General features: G+C 42.5%; 1 protein-coding gene across 5 annotated transcripts in view; it reads left to right on the forward strand.

Moving 5' to 3' along the window:
- Nucleotides 1-18027, forward strand: part of LOC130281674 (alpha-2-macroglobulin-like) — a 126397-nt gene that overhangs the window by 62360 nt on the left and 46010 nt on the right. For 4 of the 5 annotated variants that reach the window (XM_056529143.1, XM_056529139.1, XM_056529141.1 and 1 more), the window contains exons 8-18: nt 2848-2968; nt 3295-3409; nt 3484-3593; nt 3698-3859; nt 3964-4191; nt 5089-5152; nt 6134-6279; nt 9811-9960; nt 10041-10211; nt 13347-13434; nt 17326-17361. In XM_056529143.1, the coding sequence (XP_056385118.1) occupies nt 2848-2968; nt 3295-3409; nt 3484-3593; nt 3698-3859; nt 3964-4191; nt 5089-5152; nt 6134-6279; nt 9811-9960; nt 10041-10211; nt 13347-13434; nt 17326-17361 (1391 nt within the window). The remainder of the gene's footprint in view (nt 1-2847; nt 2969-3294; nt 3410-3483; nt 3594-3697; nt 3860-3963; nt 4192-5088; nt 5153-6133; nt 6280-9810; nt 9961-10040; nt 10212-13346; nt 13435-17325; nt 17362-18027) is intronic. The other variant, XM_056529142.1, reaches the window with a different exon arrangement.

The raw sequence follows: 18027 nt of genomic DNA on the forward strand, positions 1-18027 counted from the left end.
CCGTTTCGCACGGACCACCGTGCTTCCTCCGGCCATTGGCCGGAGGAAGCACGGTGGTCCGTGCGAAACGGAGTCTGTTGCCAGTTTGTCCCCCCACTGCACGTCCTGACCCCCCAAGTTTGTGAGTATTTGTCTATGCATTGCTGACGCAAATAAAGAAGAAGAGAAACGTGGTGAGTCTGCCGGTCTGATCTTTTGTCTTCATTCCATTATATTAACTGTGCCTCAGTTTTGACCAGAGCACCACCACCCTCATTCACATCTATCCACCTATACCACATCGAGTCCACCAGTGATAGCAGTGCCTTGCCACTTATGTTATCTTCTATAAGTGTAGGTTACTGAGCCATGCTTAGGCTTTGGAAAAAGTATAATATAGTTTACCCTGATATGTGCTGGGACTTCAGGAAAAGGAGAATATAGTTTACCCCATGTTAATGTTTGAGCAGTATGACTGCAGAAGGAGCTACTACTTTAGCAGACTGCTTAAAAAAAGACAACCTGGATCATCTAGTCTGCAACTATATTATATCTTTTTTATTTTTGTCTTAGAATAAATATATGTTTATCCCAGGCATGTTTAAATTCGGTTACTGTGTCATGTAGGGTAGGGAACAGTGCAGTCCTGCTCTCACCCCAACCACTGTCCCTACCTACTTGAATGACCTGCGCAAAGTGGCAGCCCCAACTGGGCTATGGTCTTTACACTCACTAAGTGCACGAGAGAGAGAGAGAGGTCAGCAAGCCTGGTTTGGAACCTGACAGGCGTATCAGATGCAGAATCAGCAACCATAGATCAGAGTAAGGAAACAGGATAAAAAGTCAGAACCTGGAGGACAGAAACAGTACCACATCAGAACCAAGGGCTGATATCGATGACAGATTACATGCAGAGTCAAACCAGGAGGGCATGTCAAAACAAAGTCAGCAAACAAAGGCAGGGGTCAGAGGTCAAGTCAAATGGTGATGCAGCAAACAGAACAGATACAGAAACGCTAGTGAGGGTATGAATTCCAATCACAGTTAACTGCTGGCAACAGTTAAATAGGCCATTGCCTGAACACATTGGATGCCGGGCCCAAGTGGCCACTGATGGGCTGGCCTTCTCCGCCTTTGCTGACGTCGGGCTACAACGCCACGTAACTATTCATTTGCTAACCATATATGCTGAAAGTTTTCTCTAAGAATCTACTACTTTCTGAAAGTTTTCTCTAAGAATCTACTACTTTTTAGTAAAATACTGTCTCATGTTGCTCCTAATCTGTCCCCCAACTAACCTCAGATATTGCCCCCTTGCGGCTCTCAGCTTCAGTCTGTGTGAATAGCAGAAGGGGCCTGTGCAGGGAACACTGGTAGGGTACAGGGAGAGGAGAAGGTCTACATACATTTCTTCCTATGTTACCATGAGCATAACTAAATATATAATTTCAAAAGGCTCCAAAAAGCTAAAATCTATCAAGATTCATATATGTGATGTATCCTTCAAAGTTAGAACCAATAGATAATGGGAGTGGACAATAGTGGCAGAAGGTTTTGGGAAGTATCCCTCATCCCTTATTATTGTCCCAAAAGGGTGGTTAAAAACGTACTGCTTATCTACAGGATAGGTGATAACTGTCTGATCACAAGAGTCCCTAATCTCCCTGTACGGGGTAGACATGCCCCCTCCATGCATTCTGAATAGGAGAGCCGAAGATATACAAGCTCTGTGCTTGTGTATCTCTGACGCTCTTTAAAGTCCACAATGCATGGAGGGGGTGTGTCGACCCTGGGGGGGGGGGGGGGGCAGCGATCAGGGCCCCTGTGATCAGACACTTATCCCCAAACCTGTGAATAGGAGATAACTTTTTATATGCTGGGGTACCCTCTTTAAAGTCCACAATGAAAGCTGTTGAGTTCATTGTATCTTCTTTCCTAATAACACCAGTGTTATTATTTATAATTAATAAGCTCTATATAGCTCCACTCATCTGTAATTCTCAATAATTTACGGACTGGCCATCCATACATATATCAGTAGTAGGCTCTGCTGGTACCTGCTGCTCTTCTGTCTCCATCCCTCGCCCTTTCTGCTTAACATTTGTTCTTTTCCTTCAGCCACTTACCTTTGCAGGGAAACACTTAGGGCCAGTTCACACTGAGAAATTTTTCCAGGAATTTCCGCTTGGATATTTCTGAGCAGAATCCAATTGCAGCCGCTTCCCATTGCTGTCAGTGGCATTCAGCTGCAAAGTTCACACCCCACGAATATTCCGCAGCAGTATTAGATGCCTCTGAAAGAATGTATATTCTTTCTGTAGAATTCTGCGCAGACTGCATTGCTGTCAACAGGGACAGTGTAGGTCCACATAGTCATGGAACATATTGATATTGGCACCGCCCGCTGGATTTGGAATGTCAGCGCAGTGTGAACTGGCCCTTATTGTTTATTGTGGGCACATAGTGAAAATCTCACCATTGTACCCCAGCACGTTTAGCATTATCAACAGCTTGGACACAGGGGAGAAATAAACAGAAACAGTGAAAACAAAACCTGACTGGTTTTGCCCATAGCAACCAATTACAGCTCAGGCTACAGGCAAAAACAGACAGTTTTAGTCTTCATGGGATTTTATCCCCTTCCCCCAACCACCAGTGTTAAATTCCTTTTGTAGAACATTTTTATTTTTTAAACCCTAAGTTGGGAACCTTGCCTCAATGTACTGCTAGCAGAGCAGGGGTAACTGTAGACTGGCACCAAATAACCCATGGCATTCCTCATCCCATCATTTGCTATCTCTGAGGTGTTTCTAATATGAAAACCTTATATTGTTGAAGGCAGAACTGAAGATATATCTATTTCTCCAGGTACACCTATGGAAAACCAGTTGCAGGGACAATCGATGCCCAAGTTTGCAGGAAGTTCTCGAACAGTTATTCCAACTGTGCTATGGAAGAAAAAAGCGTATGTGAGGACTTCTCACATCAGGTGAGTACAATAGAATACAGGACAGATACAGCATAGGTGACTCCTACTACTCGAATATATAAGGACAAACCTATTACCTATTTGTATAAGGTTCTGTTCACACTTGTGACTGAGAGTTTCCATCAACCTTTCCAATATCTTAATAACAATAGTAGTGTGGACTGTAGCATTATTCTTGTTTTCAAATACCAGGAGCCTCATGTATGCCAACATAGTCAACAGAATCACTGTGCCAGTTTGGAACTGTCAGACCGTCATGTCCTGGCAGTATACATAGACCATTAGAAGTACTTATCTTCTCCCATGATAATTCACTTGTCTTTCAGGCCGATAAAAATGGATGTTTCTCACAAGTGGTAAAGACCAAACTTTTCCAGCTAAAACGTTCTGGATATGAGATGAAACTTATTGTAAGTGCAAAAATAACAGAGGAAGGGACAGGTAAGATAAAACAAGAGCATAAATATAAAATGGTGGACACATAATAGGAATTTAAAACATGACGTCTCCCATAGGAATCGTGCTGACGGGGGAGGGACAATCCGAGATCAAGAAGACTATTGCTAAAGTATCAATCCTACAGCTGGATTCCCACTATAAGAAGGGCATTCCCTTGTATGGGCAGGTGAGATAGGATGATGTCTGGAGCAGATCACATTTACAGCATTTTGTGTTCTAGAGCAATGGTGTTATATAGCAGTATCCATTGGTGTTCTCAAATTTGTGTAGATTTTTCTAGAAGATGCCTCTGGCAAACCAATTCCAAATGAGAATGTGACAATCTTTGTAAATTATGATCGTAAAAACTTCACTTACACAACCGGACCAGATGGGACCGCAGGTTTTTCTATCGACACCAAGGATTTTCCTGCATCATCCATCACCATCAAGGTGAGGAATGAAAATCTGACAACATCTTATTCAGTATTTCATGTTTTAAAACAGATAATCTAAAGTTTTATATTTTTTGCCTATATTTTATTAAATTCCCATAGGCCCGTTACAAGACCTCAGACAGGTGTTACAGTCATTCCACATTGTTTCCAGTCTATGAGGAGGCTTCAAAGACCATCCAACATTTCTACTCCAGGACTAAGAGCTTTCTAAAGATCCAGCCCGTATACAAGACTCTGACCTGTGAAAATGATGAGACGTTTACAGTATTCTATGCTCTAACCCAAGAAGGGGTTGGAAATGTTCCTGGTGTGGTGTTTCACCATCTGGTAGGTGTTTAGCCATGAGTGGCTGTTAAAGAGGGTGATGGGTGTAGTAAAATATTATTTGATATCCTATGAGGGAATTCTGAGTTTATAGAAGGGGTTCCTATAATTGGGGCCTCCTGCTCTAGAGATTATCCTAGCAAAAAGGGATCCATCCAAGGTGGACAGCCTCTTTAATATTGTTTTACATTGTCAGCAGATATTGAACAATTAGCTTACAACTTTTTGTCATTTCTATAGTGAGATCTCGGGAACTGTACCTGCAGAATGCATGGAATAGCCTTCCTGCAGAAATGGTCGCTGCGAATGCAGTGAAGGAGTTTAAGAATGCATGGGATAAGCATAAGGCTATCCTTCATATAAGATAGGGCCAGGGACTATTGATAGTATTCGGAATATTTATCTGCCGACACATTCTATGGGCTACATACATTTATTTATGTTTCCCATGTATTGTAGAAGGGTTTTAAGAACATGTAGCAGGTTATTAGAATTAATTGGGAAATGCTAAGGCCAGGTTCAGACTACAAAATTTCTGCCTGCAATTCTGCTTTGAAATTGCAGGCAGAAATTCTGCTTGCTAAAATGTACAAGCTAGTGAATGGGTTTTCCGTTCACCAATTCACACTTCAGAATTTTTGAAGCAGAATTTGTGAAAGGAAAATACACTTTAAAATATCCGCCTGAAGAATGGTGGTGCTCTTTCTTCAGGCGGATATCCTTGCAGAACACATTGCAGTCTATTGGGGACTGCAATGTCCACGCTGGCCGCACTTGGAATCTCTAGACGGGAAATTTCTATCTGGAGATTCCGCAGTCTGAACCTACCCTGAGAGTCGCCTTTATATAGACAAATTCAAGCTATATTTGCTGTATCTTTGTCACCTTTTATATGCACAGGTGATGGCAAAAGGAGAAATTATCGACTTTGGAAAGCACGAGGTGAAGTTAACTTCAGATCAAGGTACAGTCTGATAATCCATAGTGATGGAACATTCCACTATGACTATATTAAATATATGCAGTCTAGTCGTATAATGCTTTCAAAAGGCATCAAGTTCAGGATAAAAACTGTATGTTTAGAAAGTGTATTAATAAAAGACTCATGTAACATGCCCATACACATTAGATAGCATTCGGCTGAACTAATGACAGCTGTTTCTCTTCTCTACTATACACATACACCCTTAGGCTATGTTCACACAGTGGAATGTTCGCACTGAATATTTCCGTTTGGACATTCCACCAACAGCGAAGTACCAGCATAACATGCCGGCGCTACGACCACTTGGAAATCGACAGCAATGCATTTCCTTTCCGAATACGCAGAAAGATATAGACATTTTTCTGCCGCGGAAATCCGGATTCCGTCGTCTTCAAAAGAATAGACATGTCTATTATTTTTGCAGATTTTGTTCGGAATTGCATTGCCATTTTGAAGACGAGCAGTCCTAGCGCCCTCTAGATTCTTCAAATGTGCAGAATGTCCGCACGTGTTTTCCATGTGGCCATTCCACACAAATTACGCTGTGTGAACATGGCCTAAGGTAGAAGGAGATGAGTGCACTGCCAAAAGCGGCAACCATTCCCCAGTGCATACGATAGAAAAAGCAAAAATGGTCATCATCTCCAAACAAAATGCAATAGCTGCACAGATGAACGCTGCCATGGCTGCAATGCAAACACAAAAAACTTACAACAGAACACTGCAAATGCAAAAGTACATGAACACTGAGCTCATAGCCTAATCCATTGTTCCTGAGGGAGATACGCTGGAAGCAGCATCTTATTTCCCTTTACCTATTGAGAACACGTGTAGGCTTGACGGAACAACTGTGCATATTGGAAAAATAGAACAACTGTTAGCAGGATGAACTTTTGGCTAATAACTACAGTAACTATAGGTATTGGTGCTCTTAGTGACATCTTGTCTTAATTTCCATAGAGTCACATGGACAGTTTACATTTAATCTTCCTGTAAATGTTAATACTGCCCCCTTGGCTAAAGTGCTGGTGTACCTTGTTCTGGAAAGTGGTGAGGTGATTGCGGATAGTGTCGACTTCAAAGTAGAGAAGTGTTTTACAAACAAGGTAAGAGGAATGACCACTTACAGTATCTTTATAGAGATGATATCGTACTAATCTGCAGAAAAAGTTTTGTAATTTTGTAAACACACTGGCCCAAATGGATAAATCTGCCTGAAACCAAAACTGTCTGGTTTTGCCTATAGCAATGAATTACAGCTCGGCTTTGTTATGGGCACACTAGACAATTTTGGTTTTAGGCAGATAGATATATCGGGTCCAGAGTTATAGCCTGTATTAGAGTCCAGAGTATAAATTATTCTTTGGGGACAGCTTATTCCCATCTGTCTACTGAAATAAATGGGGCAGTTTGCAAGAAAAGTGTTTCTATATTTCAAGACTAGAATATGTTTTATATACACTGCTCAAAAAAATAAAGGGAACACTAAGATAACACATCCTAGATCTGAATGAATGAACTAATTGTATGAAATACTTTCGTCTTTACATAGTTGAATGTGCTGACAACAAAATCACATAAAAATTATCAATGATAATCAAATGTATCAACCCATGGAGGTCTGGATATGGAGTCACACTCAAATTCAAAGTGGAAAACAACACTACAGGCTGATCCAACTTTAATGTAATGTCCTTAAAACAAGTCAAAATGAGGTTCAGTAATGTGTGTGGCCTCTACGTGCCCGTATGACCTCCCTACAATGCCTGGGCATGCTCCTGATGAGGTGGTGGACAGTCTGTGGTGCAATGTGGCGTTGGTGGATGGAGCAAGACATTATGTCCCAGATGTGCTCAATCGGATTCAGGTGTGGGGTACGGCCGGGCCAGTCCATAGCATCAATGCCTTCCTCTTGCAGGAACTGCTGACACACTCCAGCCACATGAGGTCTAGCATTGTCTTGCATTAGGAGGAACCCAGGGCCAACCACACCAGCATATGGTCTCACAAGGGGTCTGAGGATCTCATCTCGGTACCTAATGGCAGTCAGGCTACCTCTGGCAAGCACATGAAGGGCTGTGCGGCCCCCAAAGAAATTCCACCCTACACCATTACTGACCCACCGCCAAACTGGTCATGCTGGAGGATGTTGCAGGCAGCAGAATGTTCTCCACGGCATCTCCAGACTCTCTCACGTCTGTAGCATGTGCTCAGTGTGAACCTGCTTTCATCTGTGAAGAGTACCAGTGGCGAATTTGCCAATCTTGGTGTTCTCTGGCAAATACAAAACATTCTGCACAGTTTTGGGCTGTAAGCACGACCCCCACCTGTGGACGTCGGGCCCTCATACCACCCTCATGGAGTCTGTTTCTGACTGTTTGAGTAGACACATGCACATTTGTGGCCTGCTGGAGGTAATTTTGCAGGGCTCTGACAGTGCTCCTCCTTGCACAAAGGCGGAGGTAGAGATCCTGCTGCTGGGTTGTTGCCCTCCTACGGCTTCCTCCACGTCTCCTGATGTACTGGCTTGTCTCCTGGTAGTGCCTTCATGCTCTGAACACTATGCTGATGGACACAGCAAACCTTCTTGCCACAGCTCGCATTAATGTGCCATCCTCGATGAGCTGCACTACCCGAGCCACTTGTGTGGGTTGCAGACTCCGTCTCATGCTACCACTAGAGTGAAAGCACCGCTAGCGTTCAAGAGTGACCAAAACATCAGCCAGGAAGCATAGGAACTGAGATGTGGTCTGTGGTCACAACCTGCAGGACCACTCCTTTATTGGGGGTGTCTTGCTAATTGCCTACAATTTCCACCTGTTGTCTGTTCCATTTGAAAACAGCATGTGAAATTGATTGTCAATCAGTGTTGCTCCCTGATTGGACAGTGTGATTTCATAGAAGTGTCATTAACTTGGAGATACATTGTGTTATTCATGTGTTCCCTTTATTTTTTTTGAGCAGTGTATTTCAAGACTATCCTTAGTATTGGTCATTAATATTAGACTTCTGACATGCCTATTGATCAGCTGGTATTGCAGTTTACTACAAATCCTCACATTAAAGGGGTACTCCGGTGGGATTTTTTTTTTAGAATCAACTGGTGCCAGAAAGTTAAATAGATATATAAATTACTTCCAGAAGTTATCAGCTGCTGTATGCTCCACAGGAAATTCTTAAAGGACAACTGTAGTGCAAGACTATTATATATTCCTGTGCCCGGGCCTCAAAAATAAACAAAATAAACTTTAACTCACCTTTCTACGTCCCCCCGTTGGTCCGGTACAGGCCTCCCGGTCCAGCTGTCCTAACCTCATTTAACTTCCTGGGGACGGGGACGCCGCAGAGCCATCGGACTATCACCGGCCGCAGCGGTGTCCCGCTCAGGCCGGTGATAGGCTGAGCCCACTGTCATGTAAGAAGCCAGCCAGAGCTCCTTACATGACAGTGGGCTCAGCCTATCACCGGCCAGGGCAGGACACCGCTGCAGCCGGTGATACGCCGACGGCTCGGCGACGTCCCCAGGAAGTTGAATGAGGTTAGCACAGCTGGACCGGGAGGCCTGTACCAGACCAGCGGGGGAATGTAGGAAAGTGAGTTAAAGTTTTTTATTTTTTTTATTTTTGTTGCCCGGGCACAGGAATATATAAAAGTCTTGCACTACAGTTGTCCTTTAAGTAGGAGCAAATCCCCATAGCAAACCTCTCCTGATCTGAACAGTTCCTGACATGGGCAAAGGTGTCAGCAGAGAGCACTGTGGTCAGACAGAAAAGAAATTCAAAAAGAAAAGAACTTCCTGTAGAGCATGCAGCAGCTGAAAAGTACCAGAAGGATTAAGATTTTTAAGCAGAAGTAATTTACAAATCTGCTTAACTTTTTGGCACCAGTTGATTTAAAAAAATGTTTTCTACCAGAGCACCCGATTAAGGTGAATGATTCTAAGTTAGGCTCTATTCACACATTCATTTTTTTAATTGTAATTACTAAATACAAAGCCAGGAATGAACTTGAAAAGAGGAGAAGTCTTAGTGTTTCCTTTGTATGTGTCCTCCACTTATAATCTTAACCTGGCTTTTATTTCAATAATTTCAATTAAAAATCTAAACATGTGAACATACCCTTATGATACCATACCATGTGAAATGACTTTGACAAGTGAATATGCCACAACAGGTGGAGCCTAGATGTCTTTTACTTGTATTTAGATCTACTGTATATACAGCGTCAGTGGAAAAAAAAAACAATACTCAAAGACCACATGAAAAAGCAAAGCCACTTGCACATATACATAATGCGAATTCAGGTTTGCATCTATATTGGGCTAGGTTCATACTGTGCCTCAGTTGTCTGTCACAACTATCTGTTGGCATCCCACCGAGAACCGCGCTTTGAGTCTGCTTAAAATAATGCTCCCGAAATGTGAAATGAATGGCATCTTCTGCTCTCTGCCACAGTATACATCAATGTCACATTCTCTACAGGATGTGGACGGATATTTGTGGTGGACGCAGTATAAACCTAGCTTTACGGGTGCATGTCCCTGCCCTCCAAGGATCTAGGGGCCTAAACCGAAATGATCATATCTATTGCACATGCTTTAAAACAGTCTAACCCATTGCCATCTTGATTTTATCCAGGTGAAGCTCTCCTTTTCGGCCAGTGAAGCTCTCCCAGGATCAGAAGTCGATCTCACACTCTTTGCTCAACCAAACTCTCTTTGTGCATTGAGGGCTGTAGATGTCAGTGTTTCACTGTTGAAACCCGAGGCCGAGCTGTCAGCGAAATCGGTATGAAAATTCCTATTTTAAATACATTCAACTCATTTTATCAATGAAATGTGTTTTAACCATTGGGTCATACTCCATAGGTATATGATCTGTTGCCAGTTACTGACCTGTCTGGTTACAATCATAATGGAAATTACTTAGAAGAAGAACGGGAGGATCCTTGCTTAAAGTTGGATCCTATCTTTATGAACGGAGTGTACTATACACCATCCACCCCTACCTGGGACACTGACACCTATGCCATCTTAAAGGTCAGTATTTTCTATTTAGTACTACAATCCAAGAGAGAAAGCGCAACTAGGCACTGCAGTCAATCACAAAGTGCAGGTGTCCACTAAATTGCCATTAATGGACCAGACACAGTCAGCTTCAAGGACAGTGGTGCTCAATGTTGATACAGTATATAGTGTGGATCAGTCACAAAAAAGTACGGGAAGAGAACATGGCACTCACCACAATGTAGTCTTGTGTTGGATGTTTATTGCAAATAAACATCATACAGTGAAGATGACACACAGCGGGAGAGGGGGTGGGTGCAGGGCCAAGGCTACGTGTCAGCTTCACTGTATGATGTTTGTATGCCACAATAAACATCCAATGCAAGACTATATTGCGGTTAGTGCCATGTTCTTTCCCGTATTTCTTTATTGTGATTTTTTTTATTTAGCGTTGGACATGTTTCTGTATAACCTTTTTTACATAACTAAGTGCCATTTAAAACAAATACAAAAACATACTGAATAAAAAATATATAGACATAGGCAAATTGCTGGTCCCTTTTGTTAAAGACAGAAAAATCCACGATGGTCCCTGAAATAGCTTGAAACTGACAAATGTAATAATGAATAAAAAATTACTAAATATTAACTGATGAAAATCAGACATTGCTTTTGAATTGTGGTTCAACAGAATCATTTAAAAATAATTTAAAACAAAAAAAATTAAACTGTCCTGGACAAAAATGATGGTCCCTGTACATATAATTTTGTAGCACAACCTTTTGAGGTAGTCGCTGCAATCCAGTGATTTCTGTAACTCTCAATGAGACTTCTGCACTTGTCCACTGTTGTCTTGGCTGCTTAGCTGTCTCAGATGTGAAGGTGTCTTCTCCAGATAGCATGTTTTTAGCTTCTTCCACCGATATTCAATAGGATTTAGATCAGGGCTCATAGAAGCCACTTCACAATAGTCCAATGTTTTTGCACTTTTTGCCATTTTTGGGTATTTTAGCTGTGTGTTTTGGGTCATTATCTGTTGGAGGACCCATGACCTGCGGCTGAGACCAAGCCTCCTGACACTGGGCAGCACATTTCGCTCCAGAATGCCTCCATAGTCTTGAGACTTCATTGTACCCTGTAAAGATTCAAGATTCAAGGTGCCAGAAACAACAAAGCAGCCCCAAAACACAACCGAGCCTCCTCCATGCTTCACAGTAGGTACAGTGTTTTTTTCTTTGTATGCTTTATTTCTGTATCTGTGAACATAAAGCGGATGTGACGTGCCAAGAAGTTCCAGTTTTGTCTCATCTGTCAAAAGGACATTTTCGCAGAAGCTTTGTGGCTTGTCCTTTGGACAGATGAGACAAAACTGGAGCTTTTTGGCACGTCACATCAGCTCTATTTTCACAGATGCAAAAATGAAACATACAAAGAAAAGAACACTACCTACTGTGAAGCATGGAGGAGGCTCGGTTATGTTTTGGGGCTGCTGTATCTGGCACAGGGTGTCTTGAATCTTTTACAGGCTACAATAAAATCTCAAGACTATCGAGGCATTCTGGAGCGAAATGTGCTGCTCGGTGTCAAGAAGCTTGGTCTCAGCCGCAGGTCATGGGTCCTCCAACAGCATAATGACCCAAAAATGGCTGAATGAAAAAACATTGTGACTATTGTGAAGTGGCTTCTATGACCTGATCTGAATCCTATTGAACATCTGTGAAAGGAGCTTAAAGGGGTACACCGGCGCTTAGACATCTTATCCCCTATCCAAAGGATAGGGGATAAGATGCCTGATCGCAGAGGTCCGGCCACTGGGGACCCCCGTGATCTTGCACGCCGTACCCCGTTAAAATCAGTCCCCGGAGTGTGTTCGCTCCGGGTCTGATTACTGTTGATCACGGGGCCGGAGCAGTGTGACGTCACGGCACCGCCCCCGTGTGATGTCACGCTCCACCCCCTCATTGCAAGCCTATGGGAGGGGGCGTAACAGCTGTCACGCCCCCTCCCATAGACTTGCATTGAGGGGGCGGAGTCGTGACGTCACGATCTTCCGTTTCTGTGGTCGGGAGCCATAACCTCCAGCGCTGCCGGAAGCAGATACAGGTGGGTGCTGCATGCTATATTGCCCCGCGATCAGACATCTTATCCCCTATCCTTTGGATAGGGGATAAGATGTCTAGGGGTGGAGTACCCCTTTAAACCTGCAGTCTGGAGAAAACACCTTAACACCTGAGACAGCTGGAGCAGTATCCTATGAGGAGACGTCCAAGGTGGCTGGACACAAATGCAGAAGTCTAAATGAGAGTTACAGAAATTGCTGGATTGCAGTGACTGCCTTAACAATGTTGTGCAATTAAATATTCAGGTACCATCATTTTTGTCCAGAACCGTTTCATTATTTAGTTTTTTTTTTTTTAAATCAATTCTGTTGAACCACAATTCAAAAGCAATGTCTTATTGTCATTTGTTGATTTTCAGTAAATTTTTATTTACTGTTACTTTGTCAGTTTCAAATTATTTGAGGTACATTGTGTTTTTTTTTCTCTTTAACAGAAGGGTGCCAACAATTTTGTCCACGTTCCTATGAAGCGTTATGCCTAGCGAAGGGCCTGGTGTGGGGCATGAGACTGTGACTGCTGTGCTGTAATTTTGGGTCCAAATGTGCCCCCCCAGGGACCTGCCTGCCACTATTCCAAGTGCTGAGATTTTCCGTGTGGACAATCCCCTGTACAAACGTAGCCTGACAGTGCCCTCCCGAGATTAGACTCTGGATCCGCCACTGGAATGGAAGCAAACAGTAGAGATGCATTTATTATGCATCGTGGGCCAAAACGAACAGTAGAATGTAAACTGCCCACCAAGAGGACATGGTTTAGCTTAAAATGTGATGCCACGAGCCAGAAATTATGTGAAAATTATTGACAAAAGTAAGCTATTTGGTCTAAACGTACTAGTGTAAACAGCTACAGCCACTGTAATAAGTCTGGAACATTTGTAGATTGTCCATCTAAGAATTAGGCAGTATTAGTAAATTTCATGTGTTGCCCCCTCAGGTCCTCCACTAGGCATTAGCTAATAAAATATATTCCTAACAAATTGTTTATCCTCAGTGTAAGTCTTACTTTCAATGCTCTGCTGCTCACTGATTCATTGTTGTTTTTTTTCAAGAACTTGGGTCTCAAAGTTGCCACAAATACGATGATCAGAACTCCAGTGGTCTGCGCACATCATGAAGCAAGATATTCTTATTATGATGGTATTTCTTTTTTTTATATCCCTTTTATATTATTCTTAGTTATATGAATATACATTAATCACTCACTAAGGCTGGGATCACATGGTGCTGTACAGCAAAACCACATGCATTTTACTACAAAGAGCCACAGCTTTAGGATGTGTTTATTTCCCATGTGGTTTTATAGGTAAAACACATTTTTGCTTTGCACCAATAGGCATCACAGCCCACTACCACCGCATGTGAACCCAGCCTAGGGATGGTTAAAGGGGTTATCAAGGAATAGAAAAACAGAGCTAATTTCTTTCAAAAACAGCTCCACGTCTTTCTCCAGGTTCTGTGTGGTATTACAACTTGGCTCTATTCACTTCAATGGAACTGAGCTGCAGAACCACACCCAACCTAGAGACAGACAGGGAGCATTTTTGAAAGAAATTAGCTCTGGTTTTCGATTGCTGAATAGCCCCCTTTAACCCGTTAAGGACACAGGGTGTATAGGTACGCCCTGATGTCCTGGTACTTAAGGACACAGGGCGTACCTGTACGCCAGTGGGAATTTTGGTCCCCGCCGTGGACCAGACCAAGATGCCTGCTGAAATAATTCAGCAGGCATCCCATGACAATACCTGGGGGTGGTCCTGAGACCCCACCTATGTCGGCGATCTGCAGCGATTCTGGTCATACGGGTCACGTGTGACCCGATATTAGAAGGTCATCAGTGGTGTACTTTACACTGCCTATCACCTCCTGTAGCTGGGGGAGGTGGCGATCCCGTCATCTCCCCAGGAGCGCTGCGATTGGTCGGACAAACGTCCCCTTAATGTCCCCTTCTTTCAGCTCTGCTCACCCACCGAGCTCGAGTTGAGAGAAGGAGCCAGGGACCCCCCCCCCCCCCCTCTGTGAAGATCTGTGCCCCTTAGGGCCTCATTTGAGGCAACAGGTTAGGGACGGCCACACACATCACATTCCCAGAATGATGATTCAGAGCATAGTGTTTGGGGTGGGCACATTTTTTAGTCTTGGCTTTGCTCTTGGTCATCATACTGGGAACATAACCTATTTTGTCATTTTATGACCCACTGTACCCCACTTTACTAACTCAGTGTACCCCATGTAATGTTCCTTGAGGGGGGTCCCGCTGTTCTGGATCCATAGTAGCTCAGTAAATGCTCAAGGGCCGTGACTGCGCTCCAGGTCTTCCTAGACCTGGTGTGCACCCGCAGAGCAGTTTACGTCCTAATATGAAGTATGTCCTTACTCCAAAGAAATTTATTTACAATTTTACAGTGACATTTTCTCCTATTACCACTTGTGAAAATTAAAAATTTGGGGTAACCCCAGCATTTTAGTGTAAAAAATCAAAATTTTCCTTTTCACATCCAAGTTTAATGAACATTTATCAAACATCTGTGGGGTGTTAAAGGGGTATTCCAGGCCAAAACTTTTTTTTTATATATATCAACTGGCTCCGGAAAGTTAAACAGATTTGTAAATTACTTCTATTAAAAATTCTTAATCCTTCCAGTATTTATTAGCGGCTGTGTACTACAAAGTACTGGAAGGATTAAGATTTTTTTAATAGAAGTAATTAACAAATTTGTTTAACTTTCTGGCACCAGTTGATAAAAAAATAAAAAAAAGTTTTCCACCAGAGTATCCCTTTAAGTTTGGGTCTGTGCACTGAAATTGCATGGATCTATGGTTTTCTTCAGTACTGAACTGTCCTTCAAACCTATTGTGTCAGTAATTTTGTTTACTTTTGCTTATTTTTACCCATGCGATTGGTCTAGTATTTCGTATACCATGCACAACTCTTGGACATGAGTAGCAATGTTTTTGGTGAAAAAGTAGACCTTTTTTTCCCAGTCTCACGCAACAACTTTCTGAAGATCATAGTTTTGGGCTAAATGGAAAAAGGTCTAAATGATATGGGTTCAGGAAAATGTTGCTATAGCACTGTTATTCTATTTAAAAATTTGGGTACAGAAGCTTTGGAAGTTTCTGGTTATATAGTTTCCCATAGGAAGTATGTTATCCAGTAGTCCAATGGTAGGGACCCAGCACTGAATGATTGCTAGTGACTAGGGCTGTATCCTTGGAATGAAGCTATGTTATCCAGTAGATAGGAACGGTTTACATTGAGAGTTCTCAGTAGTTAATACATTTTAATTACAATCTGAAAAAGATTATAACTAAGCATGAGCTTTTGAGACTTACCTAGGTCTCTTCATCAGATAGGTCTAATAAAGAGGCCCCGGTAGTCTCAGAAGTTCAGATATGTCCCCATCTTTTTCAGTTAGCCATTAAAAGGTATCAACTACAAAAAACTATCTTTTATCACTTCTGTCCACTGACTATGTTTTCTTTTAGCCCCATATGTGTAATCCTCCATAACATACTAATACCTCTGCTTTCCATCACTTGTCTAATTTACCACTTTATTCTTATGTCCTTGTGGATTCTTCAGATATTGTGTTAAACTATGCCTGAGGAAGATACCATATCAGGTCTTGAATGCTCGCTTTTTTACATCATCTATTTTAGTTAAAGAAAATCTGTCATCAATGTCACCTGCACTAACCTGTCGGTACAGACAGATAGTGCAGATGACACTGATGACAACGGTACTTACCTTGTCCCGTTCCGTGCAGTCATTCTCTGGTAATCCTCTTCGGTATCTTCAGCTCCGGGCCTGGCTTGGAGCATGGGCGGAGCTTAGTGACATCACCACTGCTGTTCTCTGCTGGGTCCCGCTGATAGCAAACAGCAGCGGTGATGTCACTAAGTCCCGCCCATGCTCCAAGTCGGGCCCGGAGCTGAAGATACCAAAAAGGATTACCGGAGAACGACTGCATGGAACGGGACAAGGTAAGTACCGATGTCATCAGTGTTACCTGCACTACCTGTGACAGGTTAGTGCAGGTGACACTGATGACAGATTTCCTTTAACTATTAAAACTAAATGTTTCCATTCTGGGGGGAATTAACAATTAAAGTGCAAAAGTGTATTGTGAAAACTTAAAGGGGTACTCCACTGGGGAAAAAAACGTTTAAATCAACTGGTGCCAGAAAGTTAAACAGATTTGTAAATTACTTCTATTAAAAAATCTTAAGCCATCCAGTACTTATCAGTTGCTGTGTGTTCCAGAAGAAGTTCTTTTATTTTTGAATTTCCTTTCTGTCTGACCACAGTGCTCTCTGTTGACACCTCTGTCCATTTCAGGAACTGTCGAGAGCAATAGAAAATTCCCATAGCAAACCTCTCCTGCTCCGTATAGTTCCTAAAATTTACAGAGGTGTCAGCAGAGAGCACTGTGGTCAGACAGAAAGGGAATTCAAAAAGAAAAGAACATATAGCAGCTGATAAGTACTAGAAGGATTAAGAATTTTTAATATAATTAGTTTACAAATTTATTTAGCTTTCTGGCACCAGTTGATTTAAAAAAAATAAATGTTTTCCACAATATCTTGATAATTAAAGGGGTACTCCGGCACTAAGACATCTTATCCTCTATGCAAAGGATAGGGGATAAGATGCCTGATCGCGGGGGTCCCGCCGCTGGGGACCCCCGTGATCTTGCACGCAGCACCCTGTTACAATCAGTCCCCAGAGCATGTTTGCTCCAGGCCTGATGACTGGCGATAACGGGGTCAGAGCATTGTGACGTCACAGCCCTGACCCCGTGTGACGTCACCGCTCCGCCCCTTCAATGCAAGCCTATGCGAGGGGGCGTGACAGTTAAATTTTCCTTTGGTTTGCATTTAAAGACTGTTTGCTGTTTGCCAAGTGTGAATAAAACACTGAACTTTGATTTGAAAAGTACTGTTTCCTTGCCTCTATACTGCAACCGCACGTATCTGCAAGAGCAAGTCATCACAATATGTATTAATGTGTATTAATATTTCAATTAGGCAGAGGACAAGACGTAGACGAAATGTGGGCCCCAGGTAAGGCTGCAGAGAGATTGATGTTTTAGGGGTTCTTATAGTGTCCTATTTTTCTATAGGCTCACTTTGGGAGAGCCTATAGTGGAGCAGTTTCCTGTAGCAACCAGTTAGATTGGCCTTTAAAGAGTACCTGTCATCACAAAAACTTTTTATATGTTGTTAATTAATGTATTAGAAACAACTTTCTAATACCATGTCATTAAAAAAAATGATATTTATATATTTATTTTGACTTATAAAAACTGACCACTCCCTACATGTCTCGGCCGCAAGTCTCTCAAGGAGTTCAGACTTATGCATGAGTCCTAACACTCATAGTGCAGCCTGGGCACTGACGAGCACAACGCAGCTCCCTGCCTGTCAATCAGACAGATGGAAGTAAGCACTGTGCACACTACATGGTGCACTTCAGCTACATTGAGCACTGCCTGCAGTAAGCAAGCTTTGAAAGAGGATTATGATGGAAATACTGGATGAAAATGAAAAAGACAAACTGCGGGGGGCAGATAATGAAGAAGGCAACATACCAGCAGCATAATATAAAGCAATGGGGATGGTGGCAGGTACTCTTTAATTTTTAAAAAGGCCTCTGAAAAATGAAAGAAGTGATCTGATTAGTTGATTTGGGCAACTGCACCCCTTTTTTCTACACAGGTTTTGATAACT

The sequence above is a fragment of the Hyla sarda genome, chromosome 7 (genome assembly GCF_029499605.1).
Source record: "Hyla sarda isolate aHylSar1 chromosome 7, aHylSar1.hap1, whole genome shotgun sequence".
Lineage (NCBI taxonomy): Eukaryota > Metazoa > Chordata > Amphibia > Anura > Hylidae > Hyla > Hyla sarda.